A 23,033-nucleotide genomic window follows, 5' to 3' on the forward strand; every position below is an offset into this window, starting at 1 on the left:
ATAGGGGGCAGTATTATAGTAGTTATATTCTTGTACATAGGGGGCAGTATTATAGTAGTTATATTCTTGTACATAGGGGGCAGTATTATAGTAGTTATATTCTTGTACATAGGAGCAGTATAATAGTAGTTATAGTCTTGTACATAGGGGGCAGAATTATAGTAGTTATAGTCTTGTACATAGGGGTCAGTATTATAGTAGCTATATTCTTGTACACAGGGGGCAGTATTATAGGAGTTGTATTCTTGTCCATAGCAGCAGTATTATAGTAGTTATATTCTTGTACATGGGGGCAGTATAGTAGTTATATTCTTGTACATAGGGGCAGTATTATAGTAGTTATATTCTTGTACATAGGGGGCAGTATTATGGTAGTTATATTCTTGTACATAGGAGGCAGTATTATGGTAGTTATATTCTTGTACATAGGAGCAGTATTATAGTAGTTATATTCTTGTACATAGGAGCAGTATTATAGTAGTTATATTCTTGTACATAGGGAGCAGTATTATAGTAGTTATATTCTTCTACATAGGGACAGTATTATAGTAGTTATATTCTTGTACATAGGGGCGGTATTATAGTAGTTGTTACGCTCACGCCCGGACTGACTACCGTGAGCGTGATTAGTGATCCCACTGTACCATGAATCGAGGAGTGCCTGGAGGGGCGTAACTAAGTATCAACCCGATCCAACCAAGGTCGCACGGCGGCTCAGTCGACTCCGTGAACCAAGGAGGAACCGAGCAGAGGGACCAGGTGCTACTCCAGGTCAGACCCCGCTCACAGCTGTTGACCCACACCGGGGAATGCATGAACAGGCAGGTTAGACTGGCATACAGACAGGTGGGTATTGGCAGGCACGGCAGGTATGCAGACAGGTGGGTATTGGTAAGTATGGCTGGTATGCAGACAGGTGGGTGCTGGCAAGCACGGCTGGTATGCAGACAGGTGGGTGCTGGCAAGCAAGGCTGGTATGCAGACAGGTGGGTGCTGGCAAGCAAGGCTGGTATGCAGACAGGTGGGTGCTGGCAAGCAAGGCTGGTATGCAGACAGGTGGGTGCTGGCAAGCAAGGCTGGTATGCAGACAGGTGGGTGCTGGCAAGCACGGCTGGCATGCAGACAGGTGGGTACTGGCAAGCACGGCTGGCATGCAGACAGGTGGGTACTGGCAAGCACGGCTGGCATGCAGACAGGTGGGTACTGGCAAGCACGGCTGGCAAGCAGACAGGTGGGTACTGGCAAGCACGGCTGGAGTGCAGACAGGGAGATACTGGGAAGCACGGCTGGAGTGCAGACAGGCAGGTACTAGCAGGTTGGAGCGCAGGCTGGATAGGGTCCAGTACAGACGGGGAGACAGGAACAGAGCCGCAGATGCGGTAGACAAGCAGAGTAAAGCGAAACTGCCGGAGAGGAGGACAAGGCAGAGCAGGGCGGAACCGCAGGTGCGGAGGACAAGGCAGAGCGAAACCACAGGAGCGGTGAGCAAGTACAGCGGAGTGAAACCGCAGGTGTGGTGGACAAGGCAGAGCGAAACCGCCGGAGCGGTGGACAAGGCAGAGCAGAGAGGAATCCCCCGGATCGGTGGACAAGGCAGAGCGAAACCGCAGGTGCGATGGACAAGGCAGAGCAGAGAGGAACCGCCGGAGCGGTGGGTAAGGCAGAGCAGAGAGAAACCGCTGGCGCGGTGAGCAAGCAGAGCAGAACAAAACTGCAGGTGCGGTGGACAACGCAGAGCAGAGCGAAACCGCCGGAGCGGTGGACAAGGCAGAGCAGAGAGGAACCGCCGGAGCGGTGGACAAGGCAGAGCAGAGAGGAACCGCCGGAGCGGTGGACAAGGCAGAGCAGAGAGGAACCGCCAGAGCGGTGAGAAAGCAGAGCAGAACAGGGCTAACGGTGCAGACAGAGAGGACAGGGCTCTGTTCACATGGAACAGACTGGAAGATGGCTAAAACACAGGAGGTAGATACAGAGGAAGGGAAAACGGGCAAGCAGAACCAGATACACACAAGGTACTTACAATGAAGTAGCGAGTGGACACAAAACTCACAAGCTGAAGTACAGAGACAATGAGATGGAGTTAGGTGCAGGTTCTGACACTTCAGGAAAAGGGAGGGTACGGATATAGAGACTAACAGGTAACAGGCTAGGACAGGGTTCCCCAACTCCAGTCCTCAAGGCCCACCAACAGGCCATGTTTTCAGGATTTCCTTAGTATTGCACAGGTGATGGAATTATTGCCTGTGCAGGTGATGGAATTATCACCTGTGCAATACTAAGGAAATCCTGAAAACATGATCTGTTGGTGGGCCTTGAGGACTGGAGTTGGGGAACCCTGGGCTAGGAGACCGTTCAGAGAGGAACTGATACTGTAACGAGATACAGGAATGAGCCTGGGTATGCAGCCCCCAGGGTGGCAGAAACAGACAAGATACAGGACAAGACCTGGCAACTCAGAGGCAAGGAGCACACTGATAGTGTTGCTCAGGCACCTCCTTCTGGGTGGAGGGGGTTTAAATATCCAGTGACTCACAGCAATAGGCTGGAGACGCATTAGGGGTGCACCCACAGCAGCTATAAGAAAAAAAAGAGAGCAAGTGAGCAAAAGAGCCAGAGAGAAGAGAGAGCAAGAGAAAGTTATTCAAAAAGAAATCAGAAGAAAAACACATTTATTACATTATCGCCGCAACCGTAAAAAAAAGTCCAAACAAGAAGCCCCCAGAGTCGCTGTTTCTTTTGATCACACAGAACCATCCGCAGAGTAAAAAAAAGTCACCATTTTTATCGTACAATGAACATTGTAAGAAAGAAAACAGACGGAAGAATTGCGGCTTTTTTTCCTTCTTGCAGCATTTGGATTTTTCCCGGTTTCCCAGCACATTATATGGTAACATGAGTCATCACTATACGAGTCATCACTGCCCCTCGTCTGGTGATGACGGCTGCACAGCGATCAGTAATCATGTCAGAAATAAACGAATGCACCGAAACGACAGACGGCCGCAGTAGAAAGGGGTTGAATACGCGATTTCAGCACTCAGCCACTGCAGCCCCCGGCGCCCCGCACTCAGGCACCGCAGCCCCATACAGGAACGAGAAGGAAACTTTGTATATTTGGCAGTTTTTGCCTTTATTCCCAGTGATCAGTGATGCGCGTCAGGGCTTCACCAGGATTTGGCTGCTCTTCAGCCTCCCCCGTGATTTCAGGAAGGTCATCAGTCCCTGCCTCCTCCTCCAGGTGGGCCGTACGCCATACTCATGCTCTGGTGTGTCCTCCGCCAGGATCTGCCCCAGCCCGGCTGCCGGCGGTGTGTCCGGAGGGTCCGCCTGTGTTCTGATCAGCAGGGTCTGTATAGGGCTCATCTCTGGGGTCCGTATTTCCGGGGGGCTGGGGTGTCCCTCTGGGCTGGGCGGAGAGGTGGGCACATTCTGCCCCGTCCTCCTCCTGGTGGAGCCAGATGACGGAGTCTCTAGAATCTCAGCAGTAGAGAACGGTAATGGAGGGAATCTGCAGACGCTCGGCTTCCTCCCCGGCGCTGGGTGCTGACTCCGGTCCGTGACCCTGGCGCGGCGGTGTGCAGCGGTGCTGCTGTTGGACACCCGGCGGCGGCGCAGGCGAGGAGGAAAGTGCAGCTGTAACGTCTGATCAAACTGCGGGGAAACCTGCGAGACAGAAGAGACCGTCAGACGCCTGTGACAGGATCAGCGATGATCTACACAGCGCCCCCACAGGGGAAACCAAGTATTACATGATAATAGAGGAGACTAGAACACAAGCCGTTACCCAGGACGTGGAGGAGCTGTGGTCCAGGGGTTTGGTGGGGACATATTTCGGTTTCTCGTCTTTGGAGGGAGCCGCCCCGTACTCGTGGACCTCCCGTCCTGCGGGGTCTCCAGGAAGAGCAGGTGAGGTCTCCGCGGGTTACAGGCGCTCCGTTTCTTGGGCGGCATTAGCGCGGAGAGGCCACGAGAGTGAGCGCCACATGGTGGAGAGACGCGGAGCAGCGGGCGGACTCACCGAGGAATCTGGAAAAGAACGAGACAGTGATCATCCCTGGACTAACAATTCCCCAAATAATGGCTCTGCTCACCCTACCCAGGTTCGGCGCAGAGTCTCCACCGCTGCCACAATCTCTGTAGACAGCACTGCAGCCAATCTATATGGCAAATGCTACTAAGATCAGTGATTAGCTGCAGCGCTGCCGACATAGAGCCGATCAACAGATAACGCGGGAGACTCCGCACTGGACCTGGGGAGGGTGAGTGGGGCGCAGTTTTGTTTTTTTTGTATGTGCAAAAATTTCATGTAACACAGAAAAAGGCACAAAATTATTTTGGCAAAAAAGTTAAGACCATTAAAGGGACTGTGCACTTCTGGACGACCCCTTTAAATAAGTGCAATGGAAAGATACAAATATTTACACCAGAGGTAAAGAGAGGAAGAAAAATAAAGAAAACGCCAGAATTACCGCTTGTTCTAATTCTGTTCTCAAAAAACGCAACAAATTGTAAAGTGACCAAATAAACAGCATCTGACAGGAGAGCGCTCCGCCGCAGTCACCTGCCGTCCGCTCAGCCCGGACTGACCGCCCCAGGCGCCCCCCGCATCACCTGAATCTCCCGGTCTCCGGCTCAGTCCCGGCGTCATCTCCGCTCTCACCGATCCGCGTCTTCTCATTGGCTGCACACCGCGACACTGACCACTGATTGGCCAAACGCTCTGATTGTCCCAACGGCCGCATCCTGATTGGTCCGTCTTCGGCGGTCTCCTGTAGGCTGAAAGGAGATGACGCAAAACGCGGCCGGAAAACCATTGGAAGAGGTCGGTCATGTGATGCGACGTGCCGCAAAGCGCGCAAATTCAAACTGCTGCAGGAGACGAAAGAAGGAGCGACTTAGCCTGTGGTGAGAGAGAAAGAGAGCGCGGCCGAGCACCGGTACGGGGTGGTGGAGGGGAGTGCAGCGGAGGTGGCCGTACCCCGGTAGTGCGGTGTGGAGCGGCTGTGCTGTGTGGCCAGACATGACATGACAGGGCCGGGCGGCTCATGGACTGGAGGAAGAACATGTCCCAGCATGCCCTGCTCTCCATACAGTCCCGGGGCATGTTGGGACTTGTGGTGCCTGCAGTGTTAACATGGGACTACAACTCCCATCATGTCACATTCTGCGGCCTAAGAAGTCAGGAGCCGCCTCAATGGTGCGCCACCTTGTGGCCATGTACAGGCCTCTGCTAACAGATAAATCCTACCCCTCCCCCATATTCCCCATTCCCCCTCCCAGGAGACCGCTGCAGCCAATCACTAACTGCAACCCCTATACTGGACTGTCAGTCAGATAACTCACCCCTTTGCCTCTCACCCCAGCTGCCGCCTCTCGCCCCCTTTGCCTCTCGCCCCCTTTGCCTCTCGCCCCCTTTGCCTCTCGCCCCCTTTGCCTCTCGCCCCCTTTGCCTTGTCTCCTCCCTGTTCCGCTCGTCTCCTGTCTCCTCATGCCACGCTCGCCCTGTTCCGCTCTTCTCCTGTCTCCTCATGCCGCGCTCGCCCTGTTCCGCTCTTCTCCTGTCTCCTCATGCCGCGCTCGCCCTGTTCCGCTCTTCTCCTGTCTCCTCATGCCGCGCTCGCCCTGTTCCGCTCTTCTCCTGTCTCCTCATGCCGCGCTCGCCCTGTTCCGCTCGTCTCCTGTCTCCTCATGCCGCGCTCGCCCTGTTCCGCTCGTCTCCTGTCTCCTCATGCCGCGCTCGCCCTGTTCCGCTCGTCTCCTGTCTCCTCATGCCGCGCTCGCCCTGTTCCGCTCGTCTCCTGTCTCCTCATGCCGCGCTCGCCCTGTTCCGCTCGTCTCCTGTCTCCTCATGCCGCGCTCGCCCTGTTCCGCTCGTCTCCTGTCTCCTCATGCCGCGCTCGCCCTGTTCCGCTCGTCTCCTGTCTCCTCATGCCGCGCTCGCCCTGTTCCGCTCGTCTCCTGTCTCCTCATGCCGCGCTCGCCCTGTTCCGCTCGTCTCCTGTCTCCTCATGCCGCGCTCGCCCTGTTCCGCTCGTCTCCTGTCTCCTCATGCCGCGCTCGCCCTGTTCCGCTCGTCTCCTGTCTCCTCATGCCGCGCTCGCCCTGTTCCGCTCGTCTCCTGTCTCCTCATGCCGCGCTCGCCCTGTTCCGCTCGTCTCCTGTCTCCTCATGCCGCGCTCGCCCTGTCCGCTCGTCTCCTGTCTCCTCATGCCGCGCTCGCCCTGTTCCGCTCGTCTCCTGTCTCCTCATGCCGCGCTCGCCCTGTTCCGCTCGTCTCCTGTCTCCTCATGCCGCGCTCGCCCTGTTCCGCTCGTCTCCTGTCTCCTCATGCCGCGCTCGCCCTGTTCCGCTCGTCTCCTGTCTCCTCATGCCGCGCTCGCCCTGTTCCGCTCGTCTCCTGTCTCCTCATGCCGCGCTCGCCCTGTTCCGCTCGTCTCCTGTCTCCTCATGCCGCGCTCGCCCTGTTCCGCTCGTCTCCTGTCTCCTCATGCCGCGCTCGCCCTGTTCCGCTCGTCTCCTGTCTCCTCATGCCGCGCTCGCCCTGTTCCGCTCGTCTCCTGTCTCCTCATGCCGCGCTCGCCTGTTCCGCTCGTCTCCTGTCTCCTCATGCCGCGCTCGCCCTGTTCCGCTCGTCTCCTGTCTCCTCCGTTCCCTCGTCCTCCTGTTCCTCATGCCGCGCTCGCCCTGTTCCGCTCGTCTCCTGTCTCCTCATGCCGCGCTCGCCCTGTTCCGCTCGTCTCCTGTCTCCTCATGCCGCGCTCGCCCTGTTCCGCTCGTCTCCTGTCTCCTCATGCCGCGCTCGCCCTGTTCCGCTCGTCTCCTGTCTCCTCATGCCGCGCTCGCCCTGTTCCGCTCGTCTCCTGTCTCCTCATGCCGCGCTCGCCCTGTTCCGCTCGTCTCCTGTCTCCTCATGCCGCGCTCGCCCTGTTCCGCTCGTCTCCTGTCTCCTCATGCCGCGCTCGCCCTGTTCCGCTCGTCTCCTGTCTCCTCATGCCGCGCTCGCCCTGTTCCGCTCGTCTCCTGTCTCCTCATGCCGCGCTCGCCCTGTTCCGCTCGTCTCCTGTCTCCTCATGCCGCGCTCGCCCTGTTCCGCTCGTCTCCTGTCTCCTCATGCCGCGCTCGCCCTGTTCCGCTCGTCTCCTGTCTCCTCATGCCGCGCTCGCCCTGTTCCGCTCGTCTCCTGTCTCCTCATGCCGCGCTCGCCTGTTCCGCTCGTCTCCTGTCTCCTCATGCCGCGCTCGCCCTGTTCCGCTCGTCTCCTGTCTCCTCATGCCGCGCTCGCCCTGTTCCGCTCGTCTCCTGTCTCCTCATGCCGCGCTCGCCCTGTTCCGCTCGTCTCCTGTCTCCTCATGCCGCGCTCGCCCTGTTCCGCTCGTCTCCTGTCTCCTCATGCCGCGCTCGCCCTGTTCCGCTCGTCTCCTGTCTCCTCATGCCGCGCTCGCCCTGTTCCGCTCGTCTCCTGTCTCCTCATGCCGCGCTCGCCCTGTTCCGCTCGTCTCCTGTCTCCTCATGCCGCGCTCGCCCTGTTCCGCTCGTCTCCTGTCTCCTCATGCCGCGCTCGCCCTGTTCCGCTCGTCTCCTGTCTCCTCATGCCGCGCTCGCCCTGTTCCGCTCGTCTCCTGTCTCCTCATGCCGCGCTCGCCCTGTTCCGCTCGTCTCCTGTCTCCTCATGCCGCGCTCGCCCTGTTCCGCTCGTCTCCTGTCTCCTCATGCCGCGCTCGCCCTGTTCCGCTCGTCTCCTGTCTCCTCATGCCGCGCTCGCCCTGTTCCGCTCGTCTCCTGTCTCCTCATGCCGCGCTCGCCCTGTTCCGCTCGTCTCCTGTCTCCTCATGCCGCGCTCGCCCTGTTCCGCTCGTCTCCTGTCTCCTCATGCCGCGCTCGCCCTGTTCCGCTCGTCTCCTGTCTCCTCATGCCGCGCTCGCCCTGTTCCGCTCGTCTCCTGTCTCCTCATGCCGCGCTCGCCCTGTTCCGCTCGTCTCCTGTCTCCTCATGCCGCGCTCGCCCTGTTCCGCTCGTCTCCTGTCTCCTCATGCCGCGCTCGCCCTGTTCCGCTCGTCTCCTGTCTCCTCATGCCGCGCTCGCCCTGTTCCGCTCGTCTCCTGTCTCCTCATGCCGCGCTCGCCCTGTTCCGCTCGTCTCCTGTCTCCTCATGCCGCGCTCGCCCTGTTCCGCTCGTCTCCTGTCTCCTCATGCCGCGCTCGCCCTGTTCCGCTCGTCTCCTGTCTCCTCATGCCGCGCTCGCCCTGTTCCGCTCGTCTCCTGTCTCCTCATGCCGCGCTCGCCCTGTTCCGCTCGTCTCCTGTCTCCTCATGCCGCGCTCGCCCTGTTCCGCTCGTCTCCTGTCTCCTCATGCCGCGCTCGCCCTGTTCCGCTCGTCTCCTGTCTCCTCATGCCGCGCTCGCCCTGTTCCGCTCGTCTCCTGTCTCCTCATGCCGCGCTCGCCCTGTCCGCTCGTCTCCTGTCTCCTCATGCCGCGCTCGCCCTGTTCCGCTCGTCTCCTGTCTCCTCATGCCGCGCTCGCCCTGTTCCGCTCGTCTCCTGTCTCCTCATGCCGCGCTCGCCCTGTTCCGCTCGTCTCCTGTCTCCTCATGCCGCGCTCGCCCTGTTCCGCTCGTCTCCTGTCTCCTCATGCCGCGCTCGCCCTGTTCCGCTCGTCTCCTGTCTCCTCATGCCGCGCTCGCCCTGTTCCGCTCGTCTCCTGTCTCCTCATGCCGCGCTCGCCCTGTTCCGCTCGTCTCCTGTCTCCTCATGCCGCGCTCGCCCTGTTCCGCTCGTCTCCTGTCTCCTCATGCCGCGCTCGCCCTGTTCCGCTCGTCTCCTGTCTCCTCATGCCGCGCTCGCCCTGTTCCGCTCGTCTCCTGTCTCCTCATGCCGCGCTCGCCCTGTTCCGCTCGTCTCCTGTCTCCTCATGCCGCGCTCGCCCTGTTCCGCTCGTCTCCTGCCTCCTCATGCCGCGCTCGCCCTGTTCCGCTCGTCTCCTGCCTCCTCATGCCGCGCTCGCCCTGTTCCGCTCGTCTCCTGCCTCCTCATGCCGCGCTCGCCCTGTTCCGCTCGTCTCCTGCCTCCTCATGCCGCGCTCGCCCTGTTCCGCTCGTCTCCTCTCTCCTGCCTCCTCATGCCGCGCTCGCCCTGTTCCGCTCGTCTCCTCGTCTCCTGCCTCCTCATGCCGCGCTCGCCCTGTTCCGCTCGTCTCCTCTTCTCCTGCCTCCTCATGCCGCGCTCGCCCTGTTCCGCTCGTCTCCTCTTCTCCTGCCTCCTCATGCCGCGCTCGCCCTGTTCCGCTCGTCTCCTGTCTCCTCATGCCGCGCTCGCCCTGTTCCGCTCGTCTCCTGTCTCCTCATGCCGCGCTCGCCCTGTTCCGCTCGTCTCCTGTCTCCTCATGCCGCGCTCGCCCTGTTCCGCTCGTCTCCTGTCTCCTCATGCCGCGCTCGCCCTGTTCCGCTCGTCTCCTGTCTCCTCATGCCGCGCTCGCCCTGTTCCGCTCGTCTCCTGTCTCCTCATGCCGCGCTCGCCCTGTTCCGCTCGTCTCCTGTCTCCTCATGCCGCGCTCGCCCTGTTCCGCTCGTCTCCTGTCTCCTCATGCCGCGCTCGCCCTGTTCCGCTCGTCTCCTGTCTCCTCATGCCGCGCTCGCCCTGTTCCGCTCGTCTCCTGTCTCCTCATGCCGCGCTCGCCCTGTTCCGCTCGTCTCCTGTCTCCTCATGCCGCGCTCGCCCTGTTCCGCTCGTCTCCTGTCTCCTCATGCCGCGCTCGCCCTGTTCCGCTCGTCTCCTGTCTCCTCATGCCGCGCTCGCCCTGTTCCGCTCGTCTCCTGTCTCCTCATGCCGCGCTCGCCCTGTTCCGCTCGTCTCCTGTCTCCTCATGCCGCGCTCGCCCTGTTCCGCTCGTCTCCTGTCTCCTCATGCCGCGCTCGCCCTGTTCCGCTCGTCTCCTGTCTCCTCATGCCGCGCTCGCCCTGTTCCGCTCGTCTCCTGCCTCCTCATGCCGCGCTCGCCCTGTTCCGCTCGTCTCCTGCCTCCTCATGCCGCGCTCGCCCTGTTCCGCTCGTCTCCTGCCTCCTCATGCCGCGCTCGCCCTGTTCCGCTCGTCTCCTGCCTCCTCATGCCGCGCTCGCCCTGTTCCGCTCGTCTCCTGCCTCCTCATGCCGCGCTCGCCCTGTTCCGCTCCGTCTGCTCGTCTCCTGCCTCCTCATGCCGCGCTCGCCCTGTTCCGCTCGTCTCCTCTTCTCCTGCCTCCTCATGCCGCGCTCGCCCTGTTCCGCTCGTCTCCTCTTCTCCTGCCTCCTCATGCCGCGCTCGCCCTGTTCCGCTCGTCTCCTCTTCTCCTGCCTCCTCATGCCGCGCTCGCCCTGTTCCGCTCGTCTCCTCTTCTCCTGCCTCCTCATGCCGCGCTCGCCTGTTCCGCTCGTCTCCTCTTCTCCTGCCTCCTCATGCCGCGCTCGCCCTGTTCCGCTCGTCTCCTCTTCTCCTGCCTCCTCATGCCGCGCTCGCCCTGTTCCGCTCGTCTCCTCTTCTCCTGCCTCCTCATGCCGCGCTCGCCCTGTTCCGCTCGTCTCCTCTTCTCCTGCCTCCTCATGCCGCGCTCGCCCTGTTCCGCTCGTCTCCTCTTCTCCTGCCTCCTCATGCCGCGCTCGCCCTGTTCCGCTCGTCTCCTCTTCTCCTGCCTCCTCATGCCGCGCTCGCCCTGTTCCGCTCGTCTCCTCTTCTCCTGCCTCCTCATGCCGCGCTCGCCCTGTTCCCGCTCGTCTCCTCTTCTCCTGCCTCCTCATGCCGCGCTCGCCCTGTTCCGCTCGTCTCCTCTTCTCCTGCCTCCTCATGCCGCGCTCGCCCTGTTCCGCTCGTCTCCTCTTCTCCTGCCTCCTCATGCCGCGCTCGCCCTGTTCCGCTCGTCTCCTCTTCTCCTGCCTCCTCATGCCGCGCTCGCCCTGTTCCGCTCGTCTCCTCTTCTCCTGCCTCCTCATGCCGCGCTCGCCCTGTTCCGCTCGTCTCCTCTTCTCCTGCCTCCTCATGCCGCGCTCGCCCTGTTCCGCTCGTCTCCTCTTCTCCTGCCTCCTCATGCCGCGCTCGCCCTGTTCCGCTCGTCTCCTCTTCTCCTGCCTCCTCATGCCGCGCTCGCCCTGTTCCGCTCGTCTCCTCTTCTCCTGCCTCCTCATGCCGCGCTCGCCCTGTTCCGCTCGTCTCCTCTTCTCCTGCCTCCTCATGCCGCGCTCGCCCTGTTCCGCTCGTCTCCTCTTCTCCTGCCTCCTCATGCCGCGCTCGCCCTGTTCCGCTCGTCTCCTCTTCTCCTGCCTCCTCATGCCGCGCTCGCCCTGTTCCGCTCGTCTCCTCTTCTCCTGCCTCCTCATGCCGCGCTCGCCCTGTTCCGCTCGTCTCCTCTTCTCCTGCCTCCTCATGCCGCGCTCGCCCTGTTCCGCTCGTCTCCTCTTCTCCTGCCTCCTCATGCCGCGCTCGCCCTGTTCCGCTCGTCTCCTCTTCTCCTGCCTCCTCATGCCGCGCTCGCCCTGTTCCGCTCGTCTCCTCTTCTCCTGCCTCCTCATGCCGCGCTCGCCCTGTTCCGCTCGTCTCCTCTTCTCCCTGCCTCCTCATGCCGCGCTCGCCCTGTTCCGCTCGTCTCCTCTTCTCCTGCCTCCTCATGCCGCGCTCGCCCTGTTCCGCTCGTCTCCTCTTCTCCTGCCTCCTCATGCCGCGCTCGCCCTGTTCCGCTCGTCTCCTCTTCTCCTGCCTCCTCATGCCGCGCTCGCCCTGTTCCGCTCGTCTCCTCTTCTCCTGCCTCCTCATGCCGCGCTCGCCCTGTTCCGCTCGTCTCCTCTTCTCCTGCCTCCTCATGCCGCGCTCGCCCTGTTCCGCTCGTCTCCTCTTCTCCTGCCTCCTCATGCCGCGCTCGCCCTGTTCCGCTCGTCTCCTCTTCTCCTGCCTCCTCATGCCGCGCTCGCCCTGTTCCGCTCGTCTCCTCTTCTCCTGCCTCCTCATGCCGCGCTCGCCCTGTTCCGCTCGTCTCCTCTTCTCCTGCCTCCTCATGCCGCGCTCGCCCTGTTCCGCTCGTCTCCTCTTCTCCTGCCTCCTCATGCCGCGCTCGCCCTGTTCCGCTCGTCTCCTCTTCTCCTGCCTCCTCATGCCGCGCTCGCCCTGTTCCGCTCGTCTCCTCTTCTCCTGCCTCCTCATGCCGCGCTCGCCCTGTTCCGCTCGTCTCCTCTTCTCCTGCCTCCTCATGCCGCGCTCGCCCTGTTCCGCTCGTCTCCTCTTCTCCTGCCTCCTCATGCCGCGCTCGCCCTGTTCCGCTCGTCTCCTCTTCTCCTGCCTCCTCATGCCGCGCTCGCCCTGTTCCGCTCGTCTCCTCTTCTCCTGCCTCCTCATGCCGCGCTCGCCCTGTTCCGCTCGTCTCCTCTTCTCCTGCCTCCTCATGCCGCGCTCGCCCCTGTTCCGCTCGTCTCCTCTTCTCCTGCCTCCTCATGCCGCGCTCGCCCTGTTCCGCTCGTCTCCTCTTCTCCTGCCTCCTCATGCCGCGCTCGCCCTGTTCCGCTCGTCTCCTCTTCTCCTGCCTCCTCATGCCGCGCTCGCCCTGTTCCGCTCGTCTCCTTCTTCTCCTGCCTCCTCATGCCGCGCTCGCCCTGTTCCGCTCGTCTCCTCTTCTCCTGCCTCCTCATGCCGCGCTCGCCCTGTTCCGCTCGTCTCCTCTTCTCCTGCCTCCTCATGCCGCGCTCGCCCTGTTCCGCTCGTCTCCTCTTCTCCTGCCTCCTCATGCCGCGCTCGCCCTGTTCCGCTCGTCTCCTCTTCTCCTGCCTCCTCATGCCGCGCTCGCCCTGTTCCGCTCGTCTCCTCTTCTCCTGCCTCCTCATGCCGCGCTCGCCCTGTTCCGCTCGTCTCCTCTTCTCCTGCCTCCTCATGCCGCGCTCGCCCTGTTCCGCTCGTCTCCTCTTCTCCTGCCTCCTCATGCCGCGCTCGCCCTGTTCCGCTCGTCTCCTCTTCTCCTGCCTCCTCATGCCGCGCTCGCCCTGTTCCGCTCGTCTCCTCTTCTCCTGCCTCCTCATGCCGCGCTCGCCCTGTTCCGCTCGTCTCCTCTTCTCCTGCCTCCTCATGCCGCGCTCGCCCTGTTCCGCTCGTCTCCTCTTCTCCTGCCTCCTCATGCCGCGCTCGCCCTGTTCCGCTCGTCTCCTCTTCTCCTGCCTCCTCATGCCGCGCTCGCCCTGTTCCGCTCGTCTCCTCTTCTCCTGCCTCCTCATGCCGCGCTCGCCCTGTTCCGCTCGTCTCCTCTTCTCCTGCCTCCTCATGCCGCGCTCGCCCTGTTCCGCTCGTCTCCTCTTCTCCTGCCTCCTCATGCCGCGCTCGCCCTGTTCCGCTCGTCTCCTCTTCTCCTGCCTCCTCATGCCGCGCTCGCCTGTTCCGCTCGTCTCCTCTTCTCCTGCCTCCTCATGCCGCGCTCGCCCTGTTCCGCTCGTCTCCTCTTCTCCTGCCTCCTCATGCCGCGCTCGCCCTGTTCCGCTCGTCTCCTCTTCTCCTGCCTCCTCATGCCGCGCTCGCCCTGTTCCGCTCGTCTCCTCTTCTCCTGCCTCCTCATGCCGCGCTCGCCCTGTTCCGCTCGTCTCCTCTTCTCCTGCCTCCTCATGCCGCGCTCGCCCTGTTCCGCTCGTCTCCTCTTCTCCTGCCTCCTCATGCCGCGCTCGCCCTGTTCCGCTCGTCTCCTCTTCTCCTGCCTCCTCATGCCGCGCTCGCCCTGTTCCGCTCGTCTCCTCTTCTCCTGCCTCCTCATGCCGCGCTCGCCCTGTTCCGCTCGTCTCCTCTTCTCCTGCCTCCTCATGCCGCGCTCGCCCTGTTCCGCTCGTCTCCTCTTTCTCCTGCCTCCTCATGCCGCGCTCGCCCTGTTCCGCTCGTCTCCTCTTCTCCTGCCTCCTCATGCCGCGCTCGCCCTGTTCCGCTCGTCTCCTCTTCTCCTGCCTCCTCATGCCGCGCTCGCCCTGTTCCGCTCGTCTCCTCTTCTCCTGCCTCCTCATGCCGCGCTCGCCCTGTTCCGCTCGTCTCCTCTTCTCCTGCCTCCTCATGCCGCGCTCGCCCTGTTCCGCTCGTCTCCTCTTCTCCTGCCTCCTCATGCCGCGCTCGCCCTGTTCCGCTCGTCTCCTCTTCTCCTGCCTCCTCATGCCGCGCTCGCCCTGTTCCGCTCGTCTCCTCTTCTCCTGCCTCCTCATGCCGCGCTCGCCCTGTTCCGCTCGTCTCCTCTTCTCCTGCCTCCTCATGCCGCGCTCGCCCTGTTCCGCTCGTCTCCTCTTCTCCTGCCTCCTCATGCCGCGCTCGCCCTGTTCCGCTCGTCTCCTCTTCTCCTGCCTCCTCATGCCGCGCTCGCCCTGTTCCGCTCGTCTCCTCTTCTCCTGCCTCCTCATGCCGCGCTCGCCCTGTTCCGCTCGTCTCCTCTTCTCCTGCCTCCTCATGCCGCGCTCGCCCTGTTCCGCTCGTCTCCTCTCTCCTGCCTCCTCATGCCGCGCTCGCCCTGTTCCGCTCGTCTCCTCTTCTCCTGCCTCCTCATGCCGCGCTCGCCCTGTTCCGCTCGTCTCCTCTTCTCCTGCCTCCTCATGCCGCGCTCGCCCTGTTCCGCTCGTCTCCTCTTCTCCTGCCTCCTCATGCCGCGCTCGCCCTGTTCCGCTCGTCTCCTCTTCTCCTGCCTCCTCATGCCGCGCTCGCCCTGTTCCGCTCGTCTCCTCTTCTCCTGCCTCCTCATGCCGCGCTCGCCCTGTTCCGCTCGTCTCCTCTTCTCCTGCCTCCTCATGCCGCGCTCGCCCTGTTCCGCTCGTCTCCTCTTCTCCTGCCTCCTCATGCCGCGCTCGCCCTGTTCCGCTCGTCTCCTCTTCTCCTGCCTCCTCATGCCGCGCTCGCCCTGTTCCGCTCGTCTCCTCTTCTCCTGCCTCCTCATGCCGCGCTCGCCTGTTTCCGCTTGTCCCTCTTCTCCTGCCTCCTCATGCCGCGCTCGCCCTGTTCCGCTCGTCTCCTCTTCTCCTGCCTCCTCATGCCGCGCTCGCCCTGTTCCGCTCGTCTCCTCTTCTCCTGCCTCCTCATGCCGCGCTCGCCCTGTTCCGCTCGTCTCCTCTTCTCCTGCCTCCTCATGCCGCGCTCGCCCTGTTCCGCTCGTCTCTCTTCTCCTGCCTCCTCATGCCGCGCTCGCCCTGTTCCGCTCGTCTCCTCTTCTCCTGCCTCCTCATGCCGCGCTCGCCCTGTTCCGCTCGTCTCCTCTTCTCCTGCCTCCTCATGCCGCGCTCGCCCTGTTCCGCTCGTCTCCTCTTCTCCTGCCTCCTCATGCCGCGCTCGCCCTGTTCCGCTCGTCTCCTCTTCTCCTGCCTCCTCATGCCGCGCTCGCCCTGTTCCGCTCGTCTCCTCTTCTCCTGCCTCCTCATGCCGCGCTCGCCCTGTTCCGCTCGTCTCCTCTTCTCCTGCCTCCTCATGCCGCGCTCGCCCTGTTCCGCTCGTCTCCTCTTCTCCTGCCTCCTCATGCCGCGCTCGCCCTGTTCCGCTCGTCTCCTCTTCTCCTGCCTCCTCATGCCGCGCTCGCCCTGTTCCGCTCGTCTCCTCTTCTCCTGCCTCCTCATGCCGCGCTCGCCCTGTTCCGCTCGTCTCCTCTTCTCCTGCCTCCTCATGCCGCGCTCGCCCTGTTCCGCTCGTCTCCTCTTCTCCTGCCTCCTCATGCCGCGCTCGCCCTGTTCCGCTCGTCTCCTCTTCTCCTGCCTCCTCATGCCGCGCTCGCCCTGTTCCGCTCGTCTCCTCTTCTCCTGCCTCCTCATGCCGCGCTCGCCCTGTTCCGCTCGTCTCCTCTTCTCCTGCCTCCTCATGCCGCGCTCGCCCTGTTCCGCTCGTCTCCTCTTCTCCTGCCTCCTCATGCCGCGCTCGCCCTGTTCCGCTCGTCTCCTCTTCTCCTGCCTCCTCATGCCGCGCTCGCCCTGTTCCGCTCGTCTCCTCTTCTCCTGCCTCCTCATGCCGCGCTCGCCCTGTTCCGCTCGTCTCCTCTTCTCCTGCCTCCTCATGCCGCGCTCGCCCTGTTCCGCTCGTCTCCTCTTCTCCTGCCTCCCTCATGCCGCGCTCGCCCTGTTCCGCTCGTCTCCTCTTCTCCTGCCTCCTCATGCCGCGCTCGCCCTGTTCCGCTCGTCTCCTCTTCTCCTGCCTCCTCATGCCGCGCTCGCCCTGTTCCGCTCGTCTCCTCTTCTCCTGCCTCCTCATGCCGCGCTCGCCCTGTTCCGCTCGTCTCCTCTTCTCCTGCCTCCTCATGCCGCGCTCGCCCTGTTCCGCTCGTCTCCTCTTCTCCTGCCTCCTCATGCCGCGCTCGCCCTGTTCCGCTCGTCTCCTCTTCTCCTGCCTCCTCATGCCGCGCTCGCCCTGTTCCGCTCGTCTCCTCTTCTCCTGCCTCCTCATGCCGCGCTCGCCCTGTTCCGCTCGTCTCCTCTTCTCCTGCCTCCTCATGCCGCGCTCGCCCTGTTCCGCTCGTCTCCTCTTCTCCTGCCTCCTCATGCCGCGCTCGCCCTGTTCCGCTCGTCTCCTCTTCTCCTGCCTCCTCATGCCGCGCTCGCCCTGTTCCGCTCGTCTCCTCTTCTCCTGCCTCCTCATGCCGCGCTCGCCCTGTTCCGCTCGTCTCCTCTTCTCCTGCCTCCTCATGCCGCGCTCGCCCTGTTCCGCTCGTCTCCTCTTCTCCTGCCTCCTCATGCCGCGCTCGCCCTGTTCCGCTCGTCTCCTCTTCTCCTGCCTCCTCATGCCGCGCTCGCCCTGTTCCGCTCGTCTCCTCTTCTCCTGCCTCCTCATGCCGCGCTCGCCCTGTTCCGCTCGTCTCCTCTTCTCCTGCCTCCTCATGCCGCGCTCGCCCTGTTCCGCTCGTCTCCTCTTCTCCTGCCTCCTCATGCCGCGCTCGCCCTGTTCCGCTCGTCTCCTCTTCTCCTGCCTCCTCATGCCGCGCTCGCCCTGTTCCGCTCGTCTCCTCTTCTCCTGCCTCCTCATGCCGCGCTCGCCCTGTTCCGCTCGTCTCCTCTTCTCCTGCCTCCTCATGCCGCGCTCGCCCTGTTCCGCTCGTCTCCTCTTCTCCTGCCTCCTCATGCCGCGCTCGCCCTGTTCCGCTCGTCTCCTCTTCTCCTGCCTCCTCATGCCGCGCTCGCCCTGTTCCGCTCGTCTCCTCTTCTCCTGCCTCCTCATGCCGCGCTCGCCCTGTTCCGCTCGTCTCCTCTTCTCCTGCCTCCTCATGCCGCGCTCGCCCTGTTCCGCTCGTCTCCTCTTCTCCTGCCTCCTCATGCCGCGCTCGCCCTGTTCCGCTCGTCTCCTCTTCTCCTGCCTCCTCATGCCGCGCTCGCCCTGTTCCGCTCGTCTCCTCTTCTCCTGCCTCCTCATGCCGCGCTCGCCCTGTTCCGCTCGTCTCCTCTTCTCCTGCCTCCTCATGCCGCGCTCGCCCTGTTCCGCTCGTCTCCTCTTCTCCTGCCTCCTCATGCCGCGCTCGCCCTGTTCCGCTCGTCTCCTCTTCTCCTGCCTCCTCATGCCGCGCTCGCCCTGTTCCGCTCGTCTCCTCTTCTCCTGCCTCCTCATGCCGCGCTCGCCCTGTTCCGCTCGTCTCCTCTTCTCCTGCCTCCTCATGCCGCGCTCGCCCTGTTCCGCTCGTCTCCTCTTCTCCTGCCTCCTCATGCCGCGCTCGCCCTGTTCCGCTCGTCTCCTCTTCTCCTGCCTCCTCATGCCGCGCTCGCCCTGTTCCGCTCGTCTCCTCTTCTCCTGCCTCCTCATGCCGCGCTCGCCCTGTTCCGCTCGTCTCCTCTTCTCCTGCCTCCTCATGCCGCGCTCGCCCTGTTCCGCTCGTCTCCTCTTCTCCTGCCTCCTCATGCCGCGCTCGCCCTGTTCCGCTCGTCTCCTCTTCTCCTGCCTCCTCATGCCGCGCTCGCCCTGTTCCGCTCGTCTCCTCTTCTCCTGCCTCCTCATGCCGCGCTCGCCCTGTTCCGCTCGTCTCCTCTTCTCCTGCCTCCTCATGCCGCGCTCGCCCTGTTCCGCTCGTCTCCTCTTCTCCTGCCTCCTCATGCCGCGCTCGCCCTGTTCCGCTCGTCTCCTCTTCTCCTGCCTCCTCATGCCGCGCTCGCCCTGTTCCGCTCGTCTCCTCTTCTCCTGCCTCCTCATGCCGCGCTCGCCCTGTTCCGCTCGTCTCCTCTTCTCCTGCCTCCTCATGCCGCGCTCGCCCTGTTCCGCTCGTCTCCTCTTCTCCTGCCTCCTCATGCCGCGCTCGCCCTGTTCCGCTCGTCTCCTCTTCTCCTGCCTCCTCATGCCGCGCTCGCCCTGTTCCGCTCGTCTCCTCTTCTCCTGCCTCCTCATGCCGCGCTCGCCCTGTTCCGCTCGTCTCCTCTTCTCCTGCCTCCTCATGCCGCGCTCGCCCTGTTCCGCTCGTCTCCTCTTCTCCTGCCTCCTCATGCCGCGCTCGCCCTGTTCCGCTCGTCTCCTCTTCTCCTGCCTCCTCATGCCGCGCTCGCCCTGTTCCGCTCGTCTCCTCTTCTCCTGCCTCCTCATGCCGCGCTCGCCCTGTTCCGCTCGTCTCCTCTTCTCCTGCCTCCTCATGCCGCGCTCGCCCTGTTCCGCTCGTCTCCTCTTCTCCTGCCTCCTCATGCCGCGCTCGCCCTGTTCCGCTCGTCTCCTCTTCTCCTGCCTCCTCATGCCGCGCTCGCCCTGTTCCGCTCGTCTCCTCTTCTCCTGCCTCCTCATGCCGCGCTCGCCCTGTTCCGCTCGTCTCCTCTTCTCCTGCCTCCTCATGCCGCGCTCGCCCTGTTCCGCTCGTCTCCTCTTCTCCTGCCTCCTCATGCCGCGCTCGCCCTGTTCCGCTCGTCTCCTCTTCTCCTGCCTCCTCATGCCGCGCTCGCCCTGTTCCGCTCGTCTCCTCTTCTCCTGCCTCCTCATGCCGCGCTCGCCCTGTTCCGCTCGTCTCCTCTTCTCCTGCCTCCTCATGCCGCGCTCGCCCTGTTCCGCTCGTCTCCTCTTCTCCTGCCTCCTCATGCCGCGCTCGCCCTGTTCCGCTCGTCTCCTCTTCTCCTGCCTCCTCATGCCGCGCTCGCCCTGTTCCGCTCGTCTCCTCTTCTCCTGCCTCCTCATGCCGCGCTCGCCCTGTTCCGCTCGTCTCCTCTCTCCTGCCTCCTCATGCCGCGCTCGCCCTGTTCCGCTCGTCTCCTCTTCTCCTGCCTCCTCATGCCGCGCTCGCCCTGTTCCGCTCGTCTCCTCTTCTCCTGCCTCCTCATGCCGCGCTCGCCCTGTTCCGCTCTTCTCTCGTCTCCTGTCTCCTCATGCCGCGCTCGCCCTGTTCCTCTCTTCTCCTCGTCTCCTGTCTCCTCATGCCGCGCTCGCCCTGTTCCGCTCTTCTCCTCTTCTCCTCATGCCGCGCTCGCCCTGTTCCGCTCTTCTCCTCTTCTCCTCATGCCGCGCTCGCCCTGTTCCGCTCTTCTCCTCTTCTCCTGTCTCCTCATGCCGCGCTCGCCCTGTTCCGCTCTTCTCCTGTCTCCTCATGCCGCGCTCGCCCTGTTCCGCTCTTCTCCTCTTCTCCTCATGCCGCGCTCGCCCTGTTCCGCTCTTCTCCTCTTCTCCTCATGCCGCGCTCGCCCTGTTCCGCTCTTCTCCTCTTCTCCTCATGCCGCGCTCGCCCTGTTCCGCTCTTCTCCTGTCTCCTCATGCCGCGCTCGCCCTGTTCCGCTCTTCTCCTGTCTCCTCATGCCGCGCTCGCCCTGTTCCGCTCTTCTCCTCTTCTCCTCATGCCGCGCTCGCCCTGTTCCGCTCTTCTCCTCTTCTCCTCATGCCGCGCTCGCCCTGTTCCGCTCTTCTCCTCTTCTCCTGTCTCCTCATGCCGCGCTCGCCCTGTTCCGCTCTTCTCCTGTCTCCTCATGCCGCGCTCGCCCTGTTCCGCTCTTCTCCTCTTCTCCTCATGCCGCGCTCGCCCTGTTCCGCTCTTCTCCTCGTCTCCTGTCTCCTCATGCCGCGCTCGCCCTGTTCCGCTCTTCTCCTCTTCTCCTCATGCCGCGCTCGCCCTGTTCCGCTCTTCTCCTCTTCTCCTCATGCCGCGCTCGCCCTGTTCCGCTCTTCTCCTCTTCTCCTGTCTCCTCATGCCGCGCTCGCCCTGTTCCGCTCTTCTCCTGTCTCCTCATGCCGCGCTCGCCCTGTTCCGCTCTTCTCCTCTTCTCCTCATGCCGCGCTCGCCCTGTTCCGCTCTTCTCCTCTTCTCCTCATGCCGCGCTCGCCCTGTTCCGCTCTTCTCCTCTTCTCCTCATGCCGCGCTCGCCCTGTTCCGCTCTTCTCCTCTTCTCCTGTCTCCTCATGCCGCGCTCGCCCTGTTCCGCTCTTCTCCTGTCTCCTCATGCCGCGCTCGCCCTGTTCCGCTCTTCTCCTCTTCTCCTCATGCCGCGCTCGCCCTGTTCCGCTCTTCTCCTCTTCTCCTCATGCCGCGCTCGCCCTGTTCCGCTCTTCTCCTCTTCTCCTGTCTCCTCATGCCGCGCTCGCCCTGTTCCGCTCTTCCTGTCTCCTCATGCCGCGCTCGCCCTGTTCCGCTCTTCTCCTCTTCTCCTCATGCCGCGCTCGCCCTGTTCCGCTCTTCTCCTCTTCTCCTGTCTCCTCATGCCGCGCTCGCCCTGTTCCGCTCTTCTCCTCTTCTCCTCATGCCGCGCTCGCCCTGTTCGCTCTACTCCTCTTCTCCTGTCTCCTCATGCCGCGCTCGCCCTGTTTCGCTCTACTCCTCTTCTCCTGTCTCCTCATGCCGCGCTCGCCCTGTTCGCTCTACTCTCTTCTCCTGTCTCCTCATGCCGCGCTCGCCCTGTTCCGCTCTACTCCTCTTCTCCTGTCTCCTCATGCCGCGCTCGCCCTGTTCCGCTCTTCTCCTCGTCTCCTCATGCCGCGCTCGCCCTGTTCCGCTCTTCTCCTCTTCTCCTCATGCCGCGCTCGCCCTGTTCCGCTCTACTCCTCGTCTCCTGTCTCCTCATGCCGCGCTCGCCCTGTTCCGCTCTTCTCCTCGTCTCCTGTCTCCTCATGCCGCGCTCGCCCTGTTCCGCTCTTCTCCTCGTCTCCTGTCTCCTCATGCCGCGCTCGCCCTGTTCCGCTCTTCTCCTCGTCTCCTGTCTCCTCATGCCGCGCTCGCCCTGTTCCGCTCTTCTCCTCGTCTCCTGTCTCCTCATGCCGCGCTCGCCCTGTTCCGCTCTTCTCCTCGTCTCCTGTCTCCTCATGCCGCGCTCGCCCTGTTCCGCTCTTCTCCTCGTCTCCTGTCTCTCATGCCGCGCTCGCCCTGTTCCTCTCTTCTCCTCGTCTCCTGTCTCCTCATGCCGCGCTCGCCCTGTTCCGCTCTTCTCCTCGTCTCCTGTCTCCTCATGCCGCGCTCGCCCTGTTCCGCTCTTCTCCTCGTCTCCTCATGCCGCGCTCGCCCTGTTCCGCTCTTCTCCTCTTCTCCTCATGCCGCGCTCGCCCTGTTCCGCTCTTCTCCTCTTCTCCTCATGCCGCGCTCGCCCTGTTCCGCTCTTCTCCTCATGCCGCGCTCGCCCTGTTCCGCTCTTCTCCTCATGCCGCGCTCGCCCTGTTCCGCTCTTCTCCTCTTCTCCTCATGCCGCGCTCGCCCTGTTCCGCTCTTCTCCTCTTCTCCTGTCTCCTCATGCCGCGCTCGCCCTGTTCCGCTCTTCTCCTGTCTCCTCATGCCGCGCTCGCCCTGTTCCGCTCTTCTCCTCTTCTCCTCATGCCGCGCTCGCCCTGTTCCGCTCTTCTCCTCTCCCTCTCCTGTCTCCTCATGCCGCGCTCGCCCTGTTCCGCTCTTCTCCTCTTCTCCTCATGCCGCGCTCGCCCTGTTCCGCTCTTCTCCTCTTCTCCTGTCTCCTCATGCCGCGCTCGCCCTGTTCCGCTCTTCTCCTGTCTCCTCATGCCGCGCTCGCCCTGTTTCCACTCCGCTCTTCTCCTTCTCCTCATGCCGCGCTCGCCCTGTTCCGCTCTACTCCTCTTCTCCTGTCTCCTCATGCCGCGCTCGCCCTGTTCCGCTCTACTCCTCTTCTCCTGTCTCCTCATGCCGCGCTCGCCCTGTTCCGCTCTACTCCTAGTCTCCTGTCTCCTCATGCCGCGCTCGCCCTGTTCCGCTCTTCTCCTCGTCTCCTGTCTCCTCATGCCGCGCTCGCCCTGTTCCGCTCTACTCCTCGTCTCCTGTCTCCTCATGCCGCGCTCGCCCTGTTCCGCTCTTCTCCTCGTCTCCTGTCTCCTCATGCCGCGCTCGCCCTGTTCCGCTCTTCTCCTCGTCTCCTGTCTCCTCATGCCGCGCTCGCCCTGTTCCGCTCTTCTCCTCGTCTCCTGTCTCCTCATGCCGCGCTCGCCCTGTTCCGCTCTTCTCCTCGTCTCCTGTCTCCTCATGCCGCGCTCGCCCTGTTCCGCTCTTCTCCTCGTCTCCTGTCTCCTCATGCCGCGCTCGCCCTGTTCCGCTCTTCTCCTCGTCTCCTGTCTCCTCATGCCGCGCTCGCCCTGTTCCGCTCTTCTCCTCGTCTCCTGTCTCCTCATGCCGCGCTCGCCCTGTTCCGCTCTTCTCCTCGTCTCCTGTCTCCTCATGCCGCGCTCGCCCTGTTCCGCTCTTCTCCTCGTCTCCTGTCTCCTCATGCCGCGCTCGCCCTGTTCCGCTCTTCTCCTCTTCTTCCTCATGCCGCGCTCGCCCTGTTCCGCTCTTCTCTCTCTCCTGTCTCCTCATGCCGCGCTCGCCCTGTTCCGCTCTTCCTCGTCTCCTCATGCCGCGCTCGCCCTGTTCCGCTCTTCTCCTCTTCTCCTCATGCCGCGCTCGCCCTGTCCGCTCTTTCCTCATGCCGCGCTCGCCCTGTTCCGCTCTTCTCTCATGCCGCGCTCGCCCTGTTCCCTCTTCTCGCTTCTCTGTTCTCCTCATGCCGCGCTCGCCCTGTTCCGCTCTTCTCCTCTTCTCCTCATGCCGCGCTCGCCCTGTTCCGCTCTTCTCCTCTTCTCCTGTCTCCTCTGCCGCGCTCGCCCTGTTCCGCTCTTCTCCTGTCTCCTCATGCCGCGCTCGCCTGTTCCGCTCTTCTCCTCTTCTCCTCATGACGCGCTCG

General features: G+C 63.2%; 2 protein-coding genes across 8 annotated transcripts in view; one reads left to right on the forward strand and one right to left on the reverse strand.

The window, feature by feature from the left end:
• Positions 1-2,708: 2,708 nt before the first annotated feature.
• Positions 2,709-4,749, reverse strand: RHNO1 (RAD9-HUS1-RAD1 interacting nuclear orphan 1). The gene is given in 4 exon segments (XM_073650286.1): positions 2,709-3,663; positions 3,785-3,876; positions 3,879-4,026; positions 4,612-4,749. Coding segments are annotated over 3 exon segments (672 nt in total). The 5' UTR covers positions 3,952-4,026; positions 4,612-4,749; the 3' UTR covers positions 2,709-3,156.
• A 39-nt stretch (positions 4,750-4,788) lies between these two features.
• The window catches only part of FOXM1 (forkhead box M1), a 48,137-nt gene continuing 29,892 nt past the window's right edge, over positions 4,789-23,033 (forward strand). For 6 of the 7 annotated variants that reach the window (XM_073650278.1, XM_073650281.1, XM_073650280.1 and 3 more), the window contains exon 1: positions 4,789-4,905. The gene's annotated coding sequence lies outside the window, so the exon portion shown is untranslated. Of the gene's footprint in view, positions 4,938-23,033 lie in introns of all 7 variants that reach the window. The other variant, XM_073650279.1, reaches the window with a different exon arrangement.

This window comes from Phyllobates terribilis, unplaced genomic scaffold (assembly GCF_046119375.1).
Source record: "Phyllobates terribilis strain yellow unplaced genomic scaffold, ASM4611937v1 Scaffold_10__3_contigs__length_209671492, whole genome shotgun sequence".
NCBI lineage: Eukaryota > Metazoa > Chordata > Amphibia > Anura > Dendrobatidae > Phyllobates > Phyllobates terribilis.